The sequence below is a fragment of the Mirounga angustirostris genome, unplaced genomic scaffold (genome assembly GCF_029215605.1).
Source record: "Mirounga angustirostris isolate CCGP_5_RB_7025 unplaced genomic scaffold, mMirAng1.0.hap1 SCAF_6, whole genome shotgun sequence".
In the NCBI taxonomy this organism is placed as follows: domain Eukaryota; kingdom Metazoa; phylum Chordata; class Mammalia; order Carnivora; family Phocidae; genus Mirounga; species Mirounga angustirostris.
This window is the reverse complement of record NW_026991714.1, coordinates 43,941,413-43,964,414: the sequence shown is the minus strand read 5'-3', so window position 1 is coordinate 43,964,414 and position 23,002 is coordinate 43,941,413. Positions and strand designations below refer to the sequence as shown.

The following is a 23,002-nucleotide window of genomic DNA, read 5'->3' as shown; positions in this document are numbered from 1 at the left end:
GGCAACCAAATTCACCTATTTAACTGCAATGGTTTCAGATTTTTCTATACAGGCTAGCTACTTGATGTAATCAACTGCACTTCAATATAAGCTCCCAAAGATTTGAAGTACAATGAAACAAAGCAAAAAAGAACATGCAAATTCATTACATTAACATACTTTTACTTAAATTTTACTTTCTAAATGAGGAGCTCAAATAAATCACAGTATTTTATTAGGAAAGATAATTTTACTATAAAGGTTTTCATTAACACTTTCCTTGTATTCTGTGTAATTTGTTTGAAATGACCATTGCAATGCTAGGGGTCTCTGAGTATGCCTATTCTAACAAACTGCTAATCTATGCACTTTAGGTGGCCCTAAATCAGAAAAATGTATACATATCACAAAGTATATAGAGCAAAAATCTCATTGACATTAGAAAGGTAAATCAACCTGAAAAAAATAAGGATTTTTCAGATTTCTCCTCATTAAATGATTTTTTTTAAAAGCATCTAAACAGGGGCGCCTGGGTGGCTCAGTTGGTTAAGCAACTGCCTTCGGCTCAGGTCATGATCCTGGAGTCCCGGGATCGAGTCCCACATCGGGCTCCCTGCTCAGCAGGGAGTCTGCTTCTCCCTCTGACCCTCCTCCCTCTCATGCTCTCTGTCTCTCATTCTCTCTCTCGCAAATAAATAAAATCTTAAAAAAAAATAAAATAAATAAAAGCATCTAAACATTGCCAGGTAGTAGGCTAGATGCCGAATACACAAAGATAAATGAGAAAGAGAAAGAGTCTCTGTCATAAGGATGAAATTAAGAGACTATGAATCAATTTGATGAGTATTACAATAAAAACTATGCAAAGAATAAGCACAGTAATAATAGAAGGGCTTGTTCCTTCTGATAAGCTCTGAAAAGGTTTCACAGAGTGTTACCAGAGCTAGACTTTGACAGGTGTCGTAAGTACATACAGGTTGGTAAGGGAAGGGCAGAAGAGGAAAATGGACTGTTCCAGGCATAGCATAAACAAAGTCTTGGAGGAATAAAAATAGTTAAGAACAGGACACAGTGGATGTATAGTATGTTAAGTATTAGGGGACAGGAAGGTGGAGGTGGCAGAAAATATGGTTGAAAAATCAAGCACTTGGACATGAAGCTAAAAAAAATATTGGAACCACTGGGGGTGACTGAATTGAAGTCTTTGCATCAGTAATGGGACACTAACAGGTCTATATTTAAAATATAATCATGAAAGCATGGCAGAAATGACCTAAAGAAGGAGAGGGACTCTTCGTAGGGAGGTTGGTTAGGAAGCTTTTTATACTCCAGGTTAATGGTGACAAAACCCTGAACTAAAGGGAAATAAATCGGAGGAGTTGGATCTAAACACAGAATTACAAAGACTTGGTGAGAAAGATTAATGGAAATAAGGATTTTTCTTTTTTTTTTAGAGTTCATGTAGGTGGTTAATGGCACACAGATAAATATAGAAAGATCATTTTTTGCTGACCAGATAGGAAAATAAGAGCCCTTTTGGGTCATATTAAAGTCTGAAATGTATAAGGGATATCAGATTGTTAAAATAGGAGTCCAAACTCCAAAATAAAAGTCAGAACTGAAAATTTTGGACTTACTATCCAAGAGATGAAAGCTCAAGACAAAAGGATGGATCTGATCACCAGGGAGAATGCAGAAGGTGGGAAGGGAAGGGTAGGAAAGACCTCTGGAGGATAATACTCTGAGGCATGTGGTACAGAGAAAGTGAAAGAGATGGAGTATGATGGCAGAGCTGAGAAAAAGGAGGCTTCATGAAGGAATGGGATCAATAGACTCAATGCTAGAGAAAACTGAACAGGATGAAAACTGTAAAGTCAATGGAGTCTGGTAACCAGGAAGGCACTAATAGTTTAAGTTGCAGGAGGCTGAGAAATGACTGGGAGTGAAGCAGGGTCACACACTAACTATACCCTTTTAAGAAGTCTGATGATGAAGAGAAAGGGCAACATCAGAGAAAGATGGGGTTGTGAATTTTTAAAAAGAAAAGGTATACCCGAATGTTACTAGGCTACTAAAAGAAGTAACTGGTTATTAAAAAAATAAAAAGATACTGGAAATACAACAGAGAGAGGGTAACAGGTAGGGAGGCAAGAAGGGGTAGGATCAAGGACACAGATGAGAGAGTTACACTTGAAAAGGAATAAAGTTAGTCCTCTGAAAGGAGAAGAGACAAGAATGACTGTAAAAACAGTTTTATCATCTTTATTGATATGAAAAATGTCAAGCAATATCCTTTGGTTTACATTTAGTTCCCATTTTTGAGACTTCCCCTCTAATTTCAACAAAGTATAAAACTATAAAAAAAAATCCAGTGTATAAATATCACTTGGGAGAAGCAATTTTCTTTTTCTTTCCCTTCCTCCATATTTGTAAAAGCACTTAGTATTGTATTACACAGTAGGTAAACAGATGACATATACAAATCCATTTCATATCAAAAACTTCTGCTTTTAGTTGCTGTTAGGAAAATAAGGCAAAGTTGGGATAAATCAAAGTTTCTTCTACACCCAAGCCTGATTTCCATTTTAATGCTGTAATCACTGGTAATGAAATAAACCTCATTCAGCTGCCACCTACCTGAAAGAAGGTCTCAAAGCCAAGAATCCTTGTAACTCAAACTCCTCTGGAAGTGGTGTAGCTACAGAAAGGCAGAAAGCAAAGATTTGTAAACATTTTAATTAAAAAACTATTATTCAGCAGAATGTTGTTCACTAAATGAAGGAAATGACAATCTTCTATACAGAAAAAAAATGCTATCTATAATGCTCAGAGTTCTCTGCTCTTCTCTACAGTAATCCTGGTAACAGAACTCATCTATCAAATTCCTGCAGGTTGCCTCTGGGCCCTTGCAATTGTCCTCTGCTACTTACCCACTACTCAATGCTGAGGAGGATGGAGATGATGGGACCTTTTTTTCCCTAGCAGCCTTAAAAATTCATAGCCTCAGATCCAGTAATCCCATTGTTTAGATTATCTCCTTGTTACTCAAAGTGTTGAATAACAATACCGACATCACCCAGGAGCTTGTAAGAAATGCAGAATCTTAGGCACTATTCCAAACCTACTGAATCATAAACTGCATTTTAACAAAATCCCAGGTGATTCATTTGCAAATTAATGCTTGAGAAGCACTGATCTGATGGGAGTAAAATAATCAGAAAGGAGTCAAACTATAGATTGTTCAGTGCAGAATTATTTATACTGGGGAAATTTTTAAAGCAAATAGACAATGATTAAATACATGATGCATATCCACAGGGCAGAATTATCATGCAGCCAGTAAAAATCATGTTTCAAAATGTTCAAATGGCAAAGGAAAATGTTAGCAATATAATGTTAACTTTAAAAAGCAGGCCCAGGGGCGCCTGGGTGGCTCAGTTGTTAAGCATCCGCCTTCGGCTCAGGTCATGATCCCAGGGTCCTGGGATCGAGCCTCACATCGGGCTCCCTGCTCCGCGGGAAGCCTGCTTCTCCCTCTCCCACTCCCCCTGCTTGTGTTCCCTCTCTCGCTGTGTCTCTCTCTGTCAAGTAAATAAATAAAATCTTTTTAAAAATAAATAAATAAATAAATAAAAAGCAGGCCCAAAGCTTATCAGGTATCAATCACAGGCAGGTGTATGTACACATAAGAAAAATGTCCCAAGAAATACACTATCATGTGAATAGCACAAAGTATCTTTGTATGAGAGAACCATGGGTTACTCCTGTTCTTAATGTTTGAATGTCCAGGATGTTCTATAATAAGCAGGTATTACTTTAACAGAGTAATGCTGTTCACATTAGTTCCTTTAAAAAAAAATAGTAAGAATGAGGAGGAAGGGAAGAAGACAGAAAGAATTTAAAGGTATTGAACTCTTTGGACTCCTATTCAAATACAGCTAAATAGGAGAATACGCTGTTGGAAGAACTGGAAGGACATTACCTCTACTTCCATCCTCTTAATCATGATGAGTACAGAGTTCGAAGTCACTTCTGAGATACACTGAACTTGAAGTCAAACACTTAACAAAAGCCTGTTTTTTCTTTGGCCTTAAGCCTAGTATTAGTGATACAGAACAATGTCAACAACATAAGATTAAGGTAGCCCTTACCATTAGTACTTGAAAGATCCTCTTCATGGGGATGGAAACTATTTAGAAGAGAAATTAGCCAGGGCCAAATGCTGTAAATTAAAGAGACATTTCAGACTTTGTTTAAAATAGAGAAAACCAGAACACCAATAAGCCATGACAGTGTTATCTAAGGGCCTAGACTTTATGTATTTTTCCCCTTGCTTCAGCATTTTAAAGGCTGTATGATTTCCTAAAACCTATTTTCAAAGATGTCTAGATAAAAGATACACAAGAAGGGTCAAATTTGCACAACAGAGACCTACTACTGTAGATCATTTCCCAGGCTCCTAATGTAACAATTAGTGAAAATAATTGTTAGTTTTAAACACTGATAATTGATACTTACTGAGAACACACTGACTAGAGAAACAACATACTATGTTTTGATAGAGCTGTCACATTCATTATGTTATGGAACCCACTGCTAGTTCTTAATCTGTGACAGGGTATGGGTAGGGTACACCATAGACAAATTACATTCTCTATTCAGAATATGCCTTTTTCTTTATGATACCAAAAAATCCACATATTGTTAAAATATCAAGGTAAACTGAAAGCTTTCATTTGTCACTGTAAAATCAAAAGCTCCTAAGAAACATCAGAATTATTCTGAGTAGAGATTACAGAGAAAACGGTGAGAGCCAAAATAATTTCCAATCTTCTATGCTCAAAACAAGCAAATATAACTCAAATCGGGTGTTACTCTAAGGCAGTATCAACGGTATCAAACAGAAATAACGGAAAAAGTAAAAAATCACTTCTCTTCATCTTATAAACAGAAAATTGGAGCATATTGTAATAGGTAAGAAACTGGTTTTACTTCAATTTCACTTTGAAATGTGAAAAATGCTTTTTTCCCCATGATGGCAGCCAGGTATCGGCGGGGGAGGGGCAGAGGAGACGGGACACACAGGGAGCCAGAAATCTTTAAGATTGTGTCTCACATGAGAAATTCAAACAAATAAATGAAAAGCACGCAGAGGTCTTCAGTTCAATTCCCAGAGAGTAGGTGGAAAATACAGTCTTCCATTGTTCAAATGCTGTGTTTTAGGAAGCAGTTTCTACATATCTATGAATATCAAACAAACAAAGCACATAAGCTAATATGAAATTGTAAGACACTTACTACTGTCTTTCATCCACCACTGCCTCCTGAAAGACCCTGGGTCTGAGTCTCAGCCAGTCCATGGAGACCTTGACTGCAGGAAGGGGATACGCATTGTAGGACTCCTCCTGAGACTTGTTCTGGAGAGGACACTTGCACAGGATGCCAAGAAAAGACACTTAAAGAAAAAATGTATTTAGGAAGCATAAGATACTTGAAACTACGTACCAGTCCAAATTAAACTATCATTATAAGCCTTCTTAACACAAATACCTCATAGCTTTTTTCTAAAAAGGCATTTTTTCCTATGTTAAAAATGTTACAGGGGTGCCTGGGTGGTTCAGTTGGTTAAGCATCTGCCTTCAGCTCAGGTCATGATCCCAGGGTCCTGGGATTGAGCCCCGCATCAGGCTCCCTGCTCAGCGGGAGCCTTCTTCTCTCCCTCTCCTGCTCCCCCTGCTTGTGTGCTCACTCTCTCTCTCTCTGTCAAATAAATAAATAAAATCTTAAATAAAAGATGTTACAGATATAGTTGATGAGGGGAATGTGAGTAGATAAAAGGAAAGAACTTAGGTTTTGGCCTCCTGATTCAATATTAGGAAATATAGGACACATTTTCATATGTCACTAGTACTCTGTTACAATGATGAAAATGCCTAAGATTATGCTTTCCAAAGAAGACAGCACAGAAAATTAAATGATTTAATACTTACTAAAGAGGGCCAGCAATTGTGTCCAACACAGCTGCTCATCTTGGCTATAACTATGCTGCTCCGTTTCATTGCTAAAGTCACGAAGGTGATGAAGTTGAAACAGGTTAATGACAGTGACGTGAACTAACTGCTGAGAGTTGAAAGCTTTTTGGAATAGCAGCCTCTGTAAAAGACAACAGAAATACTGCATATATTATCAAGAACAGGAGCCACTTTCCACACAAGAATTAAACTGGTGGTCTGCATTTAGCCACATGACTAACAGAGCTATGGATGAGTAAATGTCTCCACCCTTAATCCCAGCATTTTAATCGAGTCTGATGTGGTCTGATGTTTCTCATGCTGACTCTTTGCCTTGAAAGGAATTAGCCCAGACACCACAGAGCTCTCTGAGCTGTTTTTCATAATACTTTTCCCTGAGAAACTGCGTATTTTTTAATATGATGAGGAAAAAGTTTTGGGCATCAGTTAATAAATGTATACATCTTAATCCATCAGAAGCGGTTTTATAAGAAATGCATACATAGTAAAATATTAAGTTGGAATCAATGACTAGAAAGTAGATGTACACAGTAAAAAGGAAAATTTCAAACTAAAAGACTAAAAAATGTTTTTGAACTGTTGATCATATGTACATAAGTTATACATAAAGTATGACTTCCAAAATTTGTCATAAAGTTTACTCTTTCAAAGGCTTGACACATTTAAAAAAACTTATTTATAAATGAGGTAGATAGCAAGAACCTACTTTGGAACACAGGGTAAATAATATACTAAAACAATTAATAATGTGTTATAGGCAACTTCTACAAATTATAACACTGACATTTTCCCCTTTTAGAAAAGCACATGCATGATCTTCACCATCAAATTTTTTTTACTTAATAACTACGTGTTGTTCATAGCAACCTGCTAAACAGGTTATTATAAGAAAGAAATCACCTAACTATGCTCTCAGCTGTGGCCTCAACTTACTCACCCTTCTACCTTTAGCATCTGCAGTAATTTTAGCTTATTCCCATATAAAATATTTTTCAAACGCAAGTCCTAACCAAACTGATAGCTACTGGAGATGATATCCTGGCTTCACATTTAACCTATAGCCAACATCCTTCCCTCTCAGGAAATGGATACAAATGGGGATTCACTGTCACTAGCCTTATGGTGGGAAACAGATAACCTTAATTACAGTTCTGCCAGCAGTGAGAAGATCCTACCATCTCAGAAATTTAGAGCTGCCTTTGTCCAGCTCCAAAGATTTTTTTTTCTATTTATATAAAGAATCTGAAATATCCAGAGTAAGTTTTATGATTCTATTAGCAAGGTCTTTTACATTATCATGGCAGAAAAGTACAATTCAATTCCACTTAAACTACTCTCTCTCTCAGCCTCCTTGCCATCTGCCATGCCAGTATATACATCTAGAATGCTTATTCCTTTTCCAAAGGCATCAAGCATTTTTCTTTCCTTTCTTTTGTAAAACATCCTGAAATCGTATCTCTTCTTCAGATTTCTCCCATGGAAGTTCTCCTTCAATCTCTACATCCAACCTTTTAGATAAACTGATCATTTACACAAATACGTAATATTGGCATAAAATGAGAATATTAGCTTGTATTTTTCAAAAAGCATTTTTTTCTTATGAGTAAAATTTAACAATGTATCTACTAATCCACAGGCATTTTATTTTAGATGGCAATACCCAATAGAAGACAATTACAGCTCTTTAAGGGATTGTCAAAGCACAGACTTTGTCTTGCTCTCCCTTCTATCTCCAAGAGCCTAGAAAAGTGTATGGTACACAGTAGGTACTCAATAAGTACTTAGTGAAGGCATAATCCACACCTTTGTAAGTAAATGTGTAACTATTTGGTTGTAATTTCATAAAATTTAGATTGCACTGTAGTAGGTAGAGCGCCTCACCAGGAACAAAATCAGATCAGAACTGACACACTGTTACTCAAAGATGCTTTCAATAGGGACGCCTGGGTGGCTCAGCTGGTTAAGCGTCTGCCTTCAGCTCAGGTCATGATCCCAGGGTTCTGGGATCGAGTCCCACATTGGGCTCCCTGCTCCGCGGGGAGCCTGCTTCTCCCTCTGCCTCTCTCTCTCTCTGTTTTTCATGAATAAATAAAAAATCTTAAAAAAAAAAAAAAATGCTTTCAAGAGCAGTTGAGGAATATACTGAGCTAAATACCATGAAAAAACAGCACACAGTCTCATTTCCTAAACCCCAGGCCTTAAATCTTTCAATAAACCTCAACCTAGGAGCTAATGATTGCTAGTTAGACAGATATACTGAAGTTTACATGTAGATGATACTAATCATCTACATATGCTTTAGAAACACTTTTGAATATTTGCTCAACTATGCTAAAATTTCATTCCGACAATGTTCTTCTGATGTTTCAGAAATGAGTAAAGTTTAAAATAGATCTGCCTCATACTATGTTTAACTTCAGAGTGTTGGAATGATACTTCAAAGTGTATTTACAACTGCCCACATAACCCCCCACAACTTTATATACAGAAATACATATTTGAGGGGCACCTGTGTGGCTCAGTCAGTTAAGTGTCGGACTCTTGGTTCTGGCTTAGATCATGATCTCAGGGTCCTGAGATTGAGCCCCAAACTGGGCTCCGCCCTCAGTTGCTCAGGGTGGAGTCGCTTGTCCCTGCCCCTCCCCCCAGCTCAAGTGCATGCATTGCATGCTCTCTCTCAAATAAATACAGAAAATCTTAAATATATATATATATTTGAAGAGAATATCAGTGTTTGAGGTTGAATCGAATGCAAAATGACTAGATTCTAGACCAGAATAACTTACATAGAGAAGATTTCATTAAGGTAGTTTCCCCCTCTCTCCCCACTTAGGAAGTATATCTTTCATAGACAGAGAGCCAGGAGCAATCTCAAGAGGTCATCTGGTCCAATCCCCTGCTATTTTACAGAACTGTACCTAAACCATCCATGAAAGATGGCTGTCAACCTGACTTTTAAGTCCTCAAAAGAGAGAATCCCCAACAACCCCCTACGGATTTCTTAAGATAGATTTAATTTCAGTTCTGACCTCAGAAGAGACAAAGATAATTTATTTTAAAATAATCCTTCATATATCTGAACACTTAAAATAAAACTATTTAGATTTGTTTGTTCTGTCCAGGCAGAAGAGCTTAGGACATAAAAATTAGCTGTTCCTTTCATGCACCCGACTCTATAAATCATGGGCTAAAAGTTTAAATAGGCCACCAAAAGAAGCAGAAAACAACAGGGGACTCTAGAAGCTTATTTTAAAACAAACTATTTCTCTTATAGTTATTTAGTACAATCTCTTATACATAAAAAGTGTCAACTGCAAAAATGATTACCTGCAAAAACTACTTCGCATTGACTATATTTGGTTAATTTATGTCTCTTAAGTATCTAAGTTCTACAATCTCTGGAATGTGTTACTTTTATAATACTTATAAAACTGTAAGGCAGTTATAGACAATTCCCCAAGTGTTTAGATACCCAGAAGTAACCAACTAATATAAAATGTTCTTTAGACTGTCTTGTTCACTGTTGACCCCAGTGACTAAAACAGTGACTGGCACAACAGGCAGTCAAATTATTTGTTGAATAAATGAATTAAAAATAAAGTTAATATTTAATCTTGACTCCTGCCATATTTTACATATTATACTACATCTAAACTGTTAATTTAATATACTAATAAAAGATCACTTTCATATGAACAAAGGTTACTTAATTTTATCTCCTTACACAAATTAGTAAAATATAGTCCTGTTGAATCAAATTCTCATTCCTTTCCTTCGAACTACCACAAATCCCAATGGATCAAAGCACAATGAGAATAAAGAACTAGGTTTACAGAATGGAAATATTATAAAGTAGGTACGAGAAGCCTACCTAAGAATATAAAAACCATCAAAAGTAGTACTTTCAAAACTGAGAAAGAAAGGTGCTTGATCTGAGAAGGAAGGAAGGAAGTTGTTTTTTCCCACTTGGGTACCTTCTGCCAAATGGCAGCTACTTAGTGAAAACACTGCTGCGATGTTTCTCTAAAGACGGTATCTCTGTTTAAATTGAGGGGATGCTGTATGCAAGAATTCCATATGCTTCAAATTTAATTTTACCCAACAGTTCACAGTTAAATAATGACATAAAAACTAGAAGTCAGCTTCCCCCAAATCTTATGCTTCCGGATTCGGACAAGACAAAAAGTTCTCTATTTTTAAAATCTAACCTTAAACTGTTCTTCCAATTTCTCTCGAAGAGGGCTCAACTTTTCCAAGCTCTTACTCAGGTACACATGACCGTGGAATTTAATAAAGGCCTTGATGAAGTCAGAAACACCCCATTTGGTTTTCACTTCATCCCGGCTGAAATAAAAGAAAAATTTTCATGAATCTTAAGCAGCAAAATGGCTAACACCTCTTAGCAGAGGTTTCAGTCTGCAAAAACACATTATTTGAGCACCTGATACACAAGGAGAGGATTCTGCATCTAACTTTTCATCTGCAATGCACTCAGATGAGTCATCAGTATTCAGCAGCCTGTACTCCTCTACTAGGAACAAATCAGATGCAGACTGCTTGAAACTCAAGCAACAACTACATGCAACACTATTAAAATATATTTGTGCTTTTAGAAATTAGGCAAACAGAAGAGAAACACAAGTAACTATTAGTTCTCGCATGCCCAAATATGACAGGTGAAGGCTACCAGATTACACCAACTCCTCTTGGAAAAGTCAACCCTACCTTTCCAGTGCTTTAGAAAGTGCTTTTTGTAGATTAGTGGAGGCAGCTGGGAAAGGAAACTTCACAGCGATGCTTCTGCAGTAGTAGAAAATTGTGGTCAGATGGTCTCCTTTGGAAGAAGCTAAGATAGCCAACTGATTATAAGGCTGACCTAGAGGAGAAAGTGAAGATTCTAAAGTAACCCAAGATGTACAATCTTGCCATCAGAATACAGATGATCAGTTTTTAAACCGTTAGATTAATAATGGGGAATATTTTATAAAGTAAATCTCATGATTACCTCATTACAAATGGGCATAATTTAAAATAGCACACTCCCACGACAGCACATACTATGTTTAGGTTAAAAAGCACATAATGAGGGAAGAGAGCACTATTAAGTTTAAATAAGACTTTAGAAAGGGCTAGACAGCAAATCTTTTTGGCTTTTTGGGCCTAAGAGTCTCTATGGCCACTGGCGCAGGAAAGCAGCCATGGCCATAGGAAGCCGTGCACACACCGCCACCCCTGCCTCAAAGGGGCTCCTTCAGAATCAAGAATTTCAATGTGACTTAACACAAGAATCATCGCTAATTCCGATTCTGAGGTCATCAAAAGACAAAAGCCCTGTCTTTTAGGTAATAAAAAAATAAATTTTCTAGTAAGGAAATGGTGGTATTAAGAGATAATTATTCTGTAAGCAGTTAAGGAAGCCAGAGTTGTTGAAACAATTTTAGATCACATTAGGAGATATTCTATTTATACTGGTTTACTGACAATAATCTTACTAAAAAAAATTCATTTCTGGTTATATAGAATATACAATTAAAAGAATATGACCACAACTCCAAATCAATCAATACCAAATCCCCAAAACTCAATACCAAAACCCCAAAATCTTTTGCTTTCATAAAACTTGGAAGATGAACCTTGAGTTATTTTCCATATTGTTATAAAGTCATCCACAAGTTGACATAAGAGGCCCACTCACCATTAGAGGGGACAAGCTGAGCTGCATGCCTATAGTAGGATTCTGCCTGGCTGGTCTGGTTTCTGTATCGAGCTGAGAGGAGAAAAAAGAAAATTTATTTTAAAAACAAGCAAACAAACAAATAAAAAACTAGTAGGGTAATATTTCCAAAGCAACTATAGGTTTCAGTTCTAAAGATAACAAACACATTAAAATTAATTTAAGATAATTAAAGACAGAAAATATTTTAAAACAAATTAACTATAGGATTATGTGTGAAGTGTCCATCTGGCCTTCCCTATTTGGGACATTCAGCATGTAACCAACGTTAAAGCTTACCTAGCCCCCATTTTCAGGTCCTCCAGTGTCATGCATCACCAGCTCCCACTATGGACTATGCTGGTGACCTGGAGCCGGCCCACAAGAAGGGGTGAGTTATATGGCACTTAAAAACAAAACAAAACAAAAAACACTATACAATATGATCTGAAAGTTATGTATTTCTTCAATATCTTATAAAGTGATTTTGAAAAATGCCTCATACCTACTGCAATATTAAGTATGTGTGTGCACAGGATACACTGAAAGCAAAAACAACCTAAATACACTATTCACCGAATCTCCGTGCAGAACTTGGTGCTTACTTTGATGTGACCCCTCATGGAGGTCAATGATTTATGACATCAAGAAATCTAAAATCTTTGAACTTAAAGCAGTGATGTTCTCCATTCCTTGTTATTTTAGGACAGTTGAAACATAATCCTATAGTTAATTTGTTTTACAACCTTTTTAGGTTAGCCTTAAAGGGATGAACAAGGATAAATTACAGAATACTCCCAGATAAAATATATAAAATAGAAATACAAATTTAACTGTAAAAAGGAAACAATTTAAAAAGAGGTTTTAATACACTGATAGGAAGGAAAGAAGACAACCTAGCTTCAGAAGGAGTAACTTATAAACCCTGCAATTCCAAGAGTACAGACTTTTAATTTAGAAGATATTATGACACCACTTTGAAAAATTTAGCTTTAATTACACTTTTGCTATTCACTTGCCTACATCTGCATGAGTCTGAATAAAACTTAAATCTTAACATGAAAGCTGACACCTTCAAGATCCTTCACCAATCCCAAAATATTGAGAAAATTTAAGTTCTTTAATATCCATTTGACAGTTTCCTCTTATATCTATCTAAATTGTGTGTGCATGATCAGTTTGAAGGAAAAGAGTTTCCTTCTATGACTACTCCAAAGAAAAAGATGACTGTATTAGCGATTCCTTCACACCACAGGCTCACCAATGTCTCCAAGGTGGACGAGGCAGTGCTGGCAGATATAGGAACAGGAGCTAGACTGTGGCTTCACTATGGCGCTGGTATGCGTCTGTTTATTGCTGATAATTCCCAATTGGGAAGACTTCACACGGCATGGTAAATCTACATTAAACACTGTACATAGTTCTTGTAATAACTACAAGGAAAACATGAACAAAATTTAGTGATAAGTCAGAACTGGTAAGTCAGAAGTGATCTAATAGTAAAGTTTGTATACTTTAACATGTGTACCTGATATCATATACAATTGAGACCTGAGCAAAGACTCAAAGAAAATAGGATCGGATAATTGGTTACATTTATTATAAATCGTATCTTTTAAATTCTCAAGTATTAGAGCAATCTAGAATGTGCATCTAAAAGGAACAGAGGGGGGACACCTGGGTGGCTCAGTTGGTTAAGCATCTGACTTTTGGCTCAGGTCATGTTCTCAGGGCGTTGGGATCAAGCCCATGAGTTGGGCTCCACACTCAGCAGGGAGCCTGCTTCTCTCCCTCTGTCCCTCCCTCTTTCTCTCAAATAAATAAACAAGATCTTTAAAATAATAAAAATAAATAAATAAATAAGTAGAAGGAACAGCAGGGCACCTTGGTGGCTCAGTCAGTTAAGTATCTGGCTCTTGATTTTGACCCACGTAGTGATCTCAGTGGTCCTGAGATGGGCCCAATGGTGGGCCCGGCCCTCAGCAGGAAGTCTGCTTGGGATTCTCTCGCTCTCTCTCTCTGTCCCACCCCCTTTCTAAAATAATGAATAAATAAATCTTTAAAAAAATAAAAGGAACAGAAACATTATTTAAAAAAACTTTACCTAAATAGGGTATTCATTCACATTCAACAAGCAATTCTAAGAAATCATCTATCTAGTATTCCTCTTAGGAACACATAAAAACCAGGGCTCTTGGGTGGCACAGTCGGTTAAGTGACAGACTCTTGGTTTCAGCTCAGGTAGTGATCTCAAGGTCATGAGATCGAGCCCCACCTCAGGCTCCTCGCTCAATGAAGAATATGCTAGAGATTCTCTCTCCCTCTCCCTGCCCCTCCTGCTTATGCTTACACACTCTCCCTCCCTCTCTCTCTCAAATAAATAATCTTAAACACACACACACAAAACATTAAAGATCGAGTGGTTACAAATATGACTTAAATGCAAGCCAACATATCTGTCAGACTTTAGGAATTCCTTGAGATAGACAGATTGACAGATTGATTTTTTAAGTAGGTTCCATGCCCAACATGGGGCTTGAACTCACAACCCTGATATCAAGACCTGAGCTAAGATTAAGAGTCTGACACTTAACTGACTGAGCCACCTAGATGCCCCCTTGAGATTTATTTTCTTAAGCCCTAGGTCAGTTCATATCTTTGCATACATTAACAGATCTGATGGTATTACAGATCTGCAAGGGACTTTTGACATTATATAGACCACCCATTTTTTCCTTTCTCCTTTCGTCTATTAAAGGTACCACCTCCTGGTCAGAACTAACTCCTCTGTCTGAGCATACCTATTTCATTCTTGTCTGCCTCCTGCCCATCATCCTCTCACTCTTAAATTTACTTTCAGCTTCTCATGCTTCTTTGCTGTGACCTACAAATATCAAGCATCATCTACAGAAAACAATAATAAAACCCCCAAACCAAACACTCTCCCCCTTGACCTTAGATTCCTTCTCCAGCAACCTTCTAATGTCTCTTCGTCTTCTTACCAAACTCCTTCAAAGGAAAAGCTATCCGCTTTCTCAATTCCTATTCACTCCTTAATCCATTATGATCTGCCTACCACACAAACTCTTTTCCCATCCCACCACCTACCAACACTCTACTGAAACTGTCGTCCATATGACAACCAGTTATCTAATAAACAAATACAATGGACACTTTTCAGTCATCATCTTATTGGACCTCTTTGTTGCATTTAAAACAGTTGACCTTATGGCTGATCACTGAGCTTTGCTAGTTGTTTTGTTTTGTCTTACCAATCATTCCTTTTCAGTCCCCTTTATTCAAAGGCTTTTCTCCCCCCACCTTGCTCCCCAAGGGTTGCATTCTTGGCTCCCACACAGTTCTTTGCATTCTACTCTCATTTATTCAAATATTTACTTACAAATATATTCATTCAAATATTTGGTTACCATGGTAAGCAACAGAGATAAGAAAATCTACCTTCTTAAAGAGCTCACAGCCAAATGAGCAAGATAGGTAAATAAAGTGGGGGTGGGGAAGGGAAGAGGCAGGGAGCAGCAAGGGATATCAAACATGATAGCTAGTATAACCCAACAGAATAATCTACATCTATAGTCAATATTATTTCTTAGGTTATTTGATACATTTGTCTCACTTATCCTTGTGATAAACTACTAACAATACAGTATATGTAGTTATAAAGCTCCATTTTTTCAGATGAGGATATGAAAGCAACAGAAATATCAAGTGATTTGACTAAAGTTACAGAATTAGAAATACCCTGATTCTATCACCACCCTTTCTAACATGTGCAGAATTCAAAATATAAAATAAGACATCCTCAGGACCCCCCTCAGGATTTGAAATGTCCCACCTTTTTCTAAGTTAAAAACCACTTTCATAACCAAATACAAGTTCTGTATACCCTTTCTTACTAAGCATAGAAATTATCTATTTCAGCTTTACTTATACCTATACATTTGTTATGGGCAAGAAATTTGCTGACATCAAATTAGGTAAACAAGTTAAAGCCCAGAATGGTTACAGTCAGGAAATATAAAAGGCCAAGAAGTAACAGGAAAGGAACAAAAAATGGAAGAAACAAAACAAAAACAAAAACAAAAACAAAACCCCCACACCCAAACCATATGATTGTAGAAGATGACAAGAAGAAACATGACAGATGGTGGAGAATGGAGTTCAGTAGCTACTGAAAGGACAGACTAGAAAATTAGGCAAGACTGAACATCTATCAAGAAGAAAAAAGAATGTTCATGAAAAGTAAATCAAACATGGCTGGAGCATCATGTGTAATGTCTTCTAATAAAATTTTTGCCTGAACCCAGGGGCTGTAGATGAAGATACCAGAAAAGTTCCTGCTGACTCAAAGATTCTGGGTGAGAGATGTCTAGTGGGTTTAGAGGCAGAAACAAGGTGGCACTGAAGAAGAGAAACAGATGTTTCATAAGTTGAGCAGAACTATATTTGGCAATTATTCTGTGAAAACTCTGTATTAAACTATTCCACTGCTCCTTAGCTCTTCACCCTATGCCAAGAATGGAGAACTAATGATGAAGGTACAGAATATCACCTTTTAAATTACTACAGAAACTTAATAATACTTTCCTTTTGGCTCTCACTTTTTTAGAGTAACAACTGTTTGTTCGGTTCTTTCATGTTTTCAAAAAACCTGTAGCAGAATGTTACATCTTTACTTTGGGAATTTCGTTCTGGCTTGAGGTACCATGCTTTAAATGGCTCAAAAAATGACAGCTAAGAAGTAAAAACCATCTTCACAGAAAATACAACTTAGGATGACATGTATCAGTCTCTTCTCAATCCACTTCAATTAGATTTCTATCCCCATCACTTTACCAAAGTCACATTGCATCAAATCCAAGATACCATAAATTATAAGATGAACTATTATTTATCACAACATTGAGAGAAAAAAAAAAAACACTGCCAACTGAACAGTGACTTACAATCTTTTGTGAACTTATCCCTGTTTTAGAGATGTTAAAATATGAAAAATATTTTAGAAATGAAGAAATACAGTATTTGTTAATGTCACTAGTGACTTCTGTGTTGTCGAATCTAATTGGTCACTTTTTAATCATCTCACTTGACTTCTCAGTAGCACTCAACAGAGTTGATCACTCTTACTCCTTACTGAAATGCTTCTCTCTTGGCTTCTAAGTCACCAGTGTCTGATTTTAGACTATTGCAATGGTGGCTCCACTTGTGCTAACCTGTTCTCACCTAGCCCTGTGGTTTTTAAAATTTATTTATTTAGTTAGTTGGTTAGTTTCAGAGGTAGAATTTAGTGACTCATCAGTTGCATATAACAACCAGTGCTCATTACATCATGTGTCCTCCTTAATGACCATAACCCAGTTACCCACCCCCAACCCCTCCAGCAACCCTCAGTTTGTTTCCTAGAGTTCAGTGTCTCTTATAGTTTGCCTCCCTCTCAATTTTCATCTTATTTTTCCTTCCCTTCCCCTATGTTCATCTGTTTTGTTTCTTAAATTCCACATATAGGTGAAATTATATGGTATCTGTTCTTCTCTGACTTACTTTGCTTAGCATAATACCCTCTAGTTACATCCACGTCGTTGCAAATGGCAAGATATTCTTTTTGATGGCTGAGTAATATTCCATTGTATATATATGCCACATCTTCTTTACCCATTCATCTGTCGATGGGCATCTGGCTCTTTACATATTTTGGCTACTGTAGACATGGCTGCTATAAACACTGGGGTACATGTGCCCCTTCAAATCACTATGTTTGTTAGTCCTGTGGTTTTAAATACCAAACACTAATCTCAGACTAAATCAGGGTTCTTTATTGTAATCATAAAATTTACTCCAGCCCTGACCTTTGTACTGACTCCAAGTTTGTTTATCTAATTTCCTATCTGACATCTGCACTTAGATCTCAAATAGCCTATCTCATTTAACAAAAACATAGTTGCTTTCTCTCTAGTACTCCCCATCTCAATAAATGGAACAAGCAGTCATCTAGCTGCTCAATCTGATAACTCAAGTCACCTGATAATTTTTCCCCCACCCTGATTTCACATATCCAATCTGGTCCATCAGCAAGTCTATTGGCTATTCTTCAAAAATCCATCAATTTCTTCCCATTACAGGGGCATCCTAATTAGCTTCCATTCCTGAACCCCACTAATTAATCCTCCATACAACAGCCAGGATAATCTTTTAAAAATGCAAACTTTATTATGTTACTCCCTAGCCTCCTTTCCAATGGCCTACAACTACACCTAAAGATTAAAATTCAAAACTTATCTTGGCCCGTAAGGTTGCACAATGATCTGGACTTGGTCTATTCCCTCAATCTGGTGGCTTAATCTGCACTGCATGTGATCAAGAAAAATGTATAAAACATTACTGTTAGCAACACCATTAACTCTTTCAATGATCAAACCAAGACAACATGAAAATGCAAGTAAAAAGTCCTATTAATGCTAATATCTGAAAAAGTTTATTAACGCTTATTCTACCATTATTGTAATTGCTCAACCACTGCCTAAAGAAAGCAGGTGGAGAAAAATCAATGACTATAAAAATTTGAAAAAATAAATTTCAAAATTAGATCACTATTTTCCTTATAAAATAATTTGAATGATTTTATTCCTCTAACCATAATTTTTTTTTTTACAAATACCATGCTCCCTCAATAAAAATGATTCTTGCTTTCCTTCCTTGCAGATTTGGTTCATCAATGTGCAATTAAAACTCTGAAAATGTGTTACATATATATTACATCTTTAAAAAGGTCAAAAATCATGTTTCAAGGTGACAAACCAAACTATACAATGGCTATTATAAAAATGCATCGCAACATGGGGATGCCTTCCCTCGCCCCCCACCAGTGCCCCTACTTGGAGCCCCTACTGCTCCACCTACTTCAGCTGTGTTCATTCACAATTCCAGGTTCTACTGCATAGGGAAGGGAAGGAAAACAGATCTGAATCAGAATGAGACTGGAGTTTTAAACCTAGACTAGGTTTCAAAAACGGAAAGGCAACCAGAATGTTAGGGAATCTTTCTAAGAAGTTATGATGGAAATCTGGAACTCGACAAAGCACAGCTGGAAGTAGTGATGGAGGGAGGGAGGGATGATTACACGGTCAGGGTTATGAGTAATATTCCATTGTATATATATGTACATCTTTTTTACCCATTCATCTGTCTATGGGCATCTGGCTCTAACTGAGATTTCTCAACATATTGAGTCAAACTGTATACATAATTTTATATGATTTTTCACCTGATAATACAATTTTTTCATCATCTTAAAAAATCTTCATAAATATCACTTATAATAGTTTCATAAATTTCCATTTTACAGATATGCCATAATTTAATCATTACTCTATTGTAAGATATCGGTGTTATTTTCAAATTTTATGATTTAAATTATAATTTATATCTATTTGTTCCTTTACATATAAATATTATTGTCCTTATTAAATATTCACTCATCTATGGACAAAGAAAAAAACTATATTACAAAAAAACACAACAAACCTGGTAACATTAGGAAGCTCTAAATAAAATGAAAAAACAAAAGAAGAAACTGGAGATATTTGCCAAAAATAATGGAAAAAATTAGTATCTTTCATGTATAAAGAGCTCAGAAAAATCACCATGGAAAAAATAGGGTCCAAACAATGAACAGGAAAAGTAAATAGATGATTTATATAAAATACAAATATCTAATAGAATATGAATACAGTTCAACACTAGTAACCCAGACATTAAATTTTAAATGAAAAATTATTTTCCATTTATTAAATAGGAGTTATTCACTTAATCATTCACTTTTACTGAAAACACTTAACGCTGGCAAGCATGCATCAAAACAGACACTTGCATACAAAAATATAAATGATAATCTTTTGGGACAACAATGTGTATCAACAGTTTTAAAATTTCATTCATCCAGTGATTTCATTCATCATCCAGTGAAGAACTGTCATCATGAAATAATCCAATATTAGAGAAAATGCTTTATACACAAAGATGTTTATCAAACTGTTTAACAATACAAGGGAAAATTTACATTATGTTTATAAAGCAGATATAAGACCGGATATGTACAACTATGTACAAAATTACTAAAACACCAGAAGGATATATACTAAAGTAGTAATTTATCCTGAATGGGATAATTAAAAAATATTTTATTTTTGTGTAATTTCCAAATTTCTTGAAAGTAGTATGCATTATTTTTATAATCAGAAAGCAAAAAGAGTATCTATTAATGTAGCCATCTCTTCATTTAGACTGGATGCTCCCTTAAAGGAAAAGACTCTTTTCCCTCCATATCCTCAGTATCTGTACTGTACATTACAAATAGTAGGCTTTCTTTTTTTAACTTTTTTTTTTAGATTTTTATTTATTCATTTGAGAAAGAGAGAGACAGAAGGAGCACAAGCAAAGGGAGAGGCAGAGGAAGAGAGAGAAGCAGACTCCCTGCTGAGCTGGGAGCTGGACATGGGGCTCGATCCCAGGACCTGGAGATCGTGACCTGAGCTGAAGGCAGATGCTTAACCATCTGAGCCACCCAGGCTCCCCAAAATAGTAGGCTTTTAAAAGCCACTTGTGGAATTAATCTCTAACATCTGCTTTAAGGACTAGTTAGTGGCATACCACAATCCCTCTCTCCAGAAGTATCGACTGCTACTGTTAGAAGTTGGCATCCATTTGAAAATGAATTTTGAGAATAAGAACCACACTTGAGTTCTTTCAATAATGAACTGTGAAGAATGTTTTAGTTTAAGTAAAACAAATAATCTCTATAAGACGATGGCTGGCTATGGGACAACTTCCAACACAAAGTCTTTTCTTTTCCTTTGTTCAAAGAAATGATATAACCAAAATGGAGCCAAAATACAGGTAGCAATGGTCAAGAAGCAACACAGAGAGAATGGCCAAACATTAATCCAAGATCTTCAAAACCTCATCTCATAAGTTATACACATTTTGTTAATTAAATTATGAATGCTACTACAAATGGATAAGATGAAATTTTCTAAAAGATTCTGCTTGAAGAAAATTCACTGTTCAAAAGATTTATTTTTTTTTTTAAAGATTTTATTTATTTATTTGAGAGAGAGAATGAGTGATGGGGAAGGGGAGAGACAGTGAGAAGCAGACTTCCCACTGAGCAGGAAGACCTATGTGGGGCTCGATCCCAGGACCCCAAGATCATGACCAGAGCCGAAGGCAGACACTTAACTGACTGAGCCACCAAGGCACCCTGAAGATTTATTTATTCTTTTACCTTGCCTGACTTAGAAGCTATAGCAGGATGTAACCAAGGACAAGATAAGTCTCTGAGGATGATAAATAATGGCTTATTATTAAAATGGAGAAAAATCTACTCCATTTCTTAAGTAGCTTAATAGCATTTAAAGCCCCAGATAAATTCTACTGAACACATAATACTATGAAAACTCACTTGATTATCACAAATTTTGACAATTTCTTGCCCGGTACAACACAGCTGTTACTTTCATAATGACTATACCCATATGCATAAATTCACATTTGCTCTATTACCATTTATAACTGATTACTTCTGCTGTTCCACTAAGATACGGTGTTTCTACTCATTACCTTTTTTCTACTCACACAGTTATACCTCCAACCTTTAAGCCAAAACATCAACCTTTTTTGGTTGAATCTTTATTGTTTGAAAGGTCTTATGGTAAACAATTTGGGATATTTTTATTTATGTGAGATTATAGGTGATCAACTCCTGGATGGTGCACATAGTGGTAACAAAAAGCGTTTATATGAACAAGACATGTACAAAGAACATTCACAACTATTTCTAGAAGAATTGGTATACAATGCAGAACTCACCTGAGTATAGAAGCCACTAGCTGCCTCTAGGAACAGAGAAAGGTTTGCCTGAACTTCACTCCGATTCGGGTTTGCTCGATTCTTTGCCTGGCCTTGTAGTGTTGTGATCTGATTCTTAAAGGCATGATTCCAGCTGAAAACAAAATGTAATTCTATTTGGTATAGCAGTGACTCACTGGGCAGACACTGGTCCCCCTGAGAACAAGAAAGAACTGTTTGTTATAATTATAACTAGACAGTAAACCTGCATTAAAGTTATTCACTTATTTAAATAACTTTGTGCTCCTCTTTGAGCAAGACTAGACATGCAGTAGAATCCAACTGACCTTAGTAAACACTTACCAAATGTTCAAATAATCAGACTGTGGCTTCAGTTATTAATCTTTTAGAGCTACTAGAGTTAGAGCCTATTTAGGAATCCCAGTACAAAAACAGAACTACAGTGGCAAGACCAAAGTACAAGTAAGCTATTAATGAACTGCCATGTATTATGTGAAGAAATAATTCTTTTTGAAAATTTTTTAAAAATGTTAAGCCATATCTCTTATTTCCATAAAATCTATTTCCCACAGTACTCTGTTCTAATTCTATTTAATACTTTTATTTCTCTTGGGGTTAATATTTTCTTGAGAGCTTGAAATATAAGCTCATTTTTTGACATTTCAATTCTGGCTATTTAAAATAGGAAAAAATACAATGCTGAAATATGGCATACCAAAATCCTATTATAAAATGTCTTTCATTAATCAAGTTGTACAGAATCATTTTAAATTCAGTTATGGTGAAATACGGTCATTCCTTAACTTGTAAACCACAGGGGGGAAAACAGAACTAGGATGGAGGGAGAATATTATTGCCTTAATTAAAGGAAGCAAACACAGATAAAAGGTCCATAACCTACCTGGAAAGTACTAATTCTTTATCAATGTCAACTTTGAGACTCAAGAGCACTGGGTGTTTTTAATGGTTTATGAGGACAATCACTCCCTCAGCCTTTTTGATGACATTTTATCCGTGACTCTAATATCATGGAAATGGATTTTGAGTGGCTGTGATTAAGCTCTTTTATTACTAGAACTCCTAAAAAAAATAAAGTATCTAAGAAAGGTGTAAAAGATAGGAAAAACTAATTTTCACCATAACTTAGGGTAACAGCCATTGCTAAAGAGAATATTCTTAACTGATTTTTAATTTTCCATCAGCCTAATATCCCTGTTCCAATTTATAAGGCAAGGCCTTCCACAAAAGGCATTTATTTACTCACTTGGGAATCTGGTCATCTGTCATTTCACCTCTCATAGAAAGAACAAGTGGAATAGCCTAAATATACAAAATCTTTCTTTAGTCTTATTAGGGGGGAAAAAAAGGAAATACCTACTTATTTTATAAAAGGAAG

General features: G+C 36.1%; 1 protein-coding gene across 7 annotated transcripts in view; it reads right to left on the bottom strand.

Moving 5' to 3' along the window:
* The window catches only part of SMG7 (SMG7 nonsense mediated mRNA decay factor), a 90,861-nt gene that overhangs the window by 13,043 nt on the left and 54,816 nt on the right, over window positions 1-23,002 (bottom strand). For all 7 annotated transcript variants that reach the window (XM_045877288.3, XM_054508001.2, XM_045877292.3 and 4 more), the window contains 9 exons: window positions 21,607-21,739; window positions 12,986-13,157; window positions 11,707-11,778; window positions 10,737-10,887; window positions 10,220-10,355; window positions 5,970-6,132; window positions 5,278-5,434; window positions 4,131-4,201; window positions 2,617-2,677 (listed from right to left, as the gene is read on the bottom strand). In XM_045877288.3, the coding sequence (XP_045733244.1) occupies window positions 2,617-2,677; window positions 4,131-4,201; window positions 5,278-5,434; window positions 5,970-6,132; window positions 10,220-10,355; window positions 10,737-10,887; window positions 11,707-11,778; window positions 12,986-13,157; window positions 21,607-21,739 (1,116 nt within the window). The remainder of the gene's footprint in view (window positions 1-2,616; window positions 2,678-4,130; window positions 4,202-5,277; window positions 5,435-5,969; window positions 6,133-10,219; window positions 10,356-10,736; window positions 10,888-11,706; window positions 11,779-12,985; window positions 13,158-21,606; window positions 21,740-23,002) is intronic.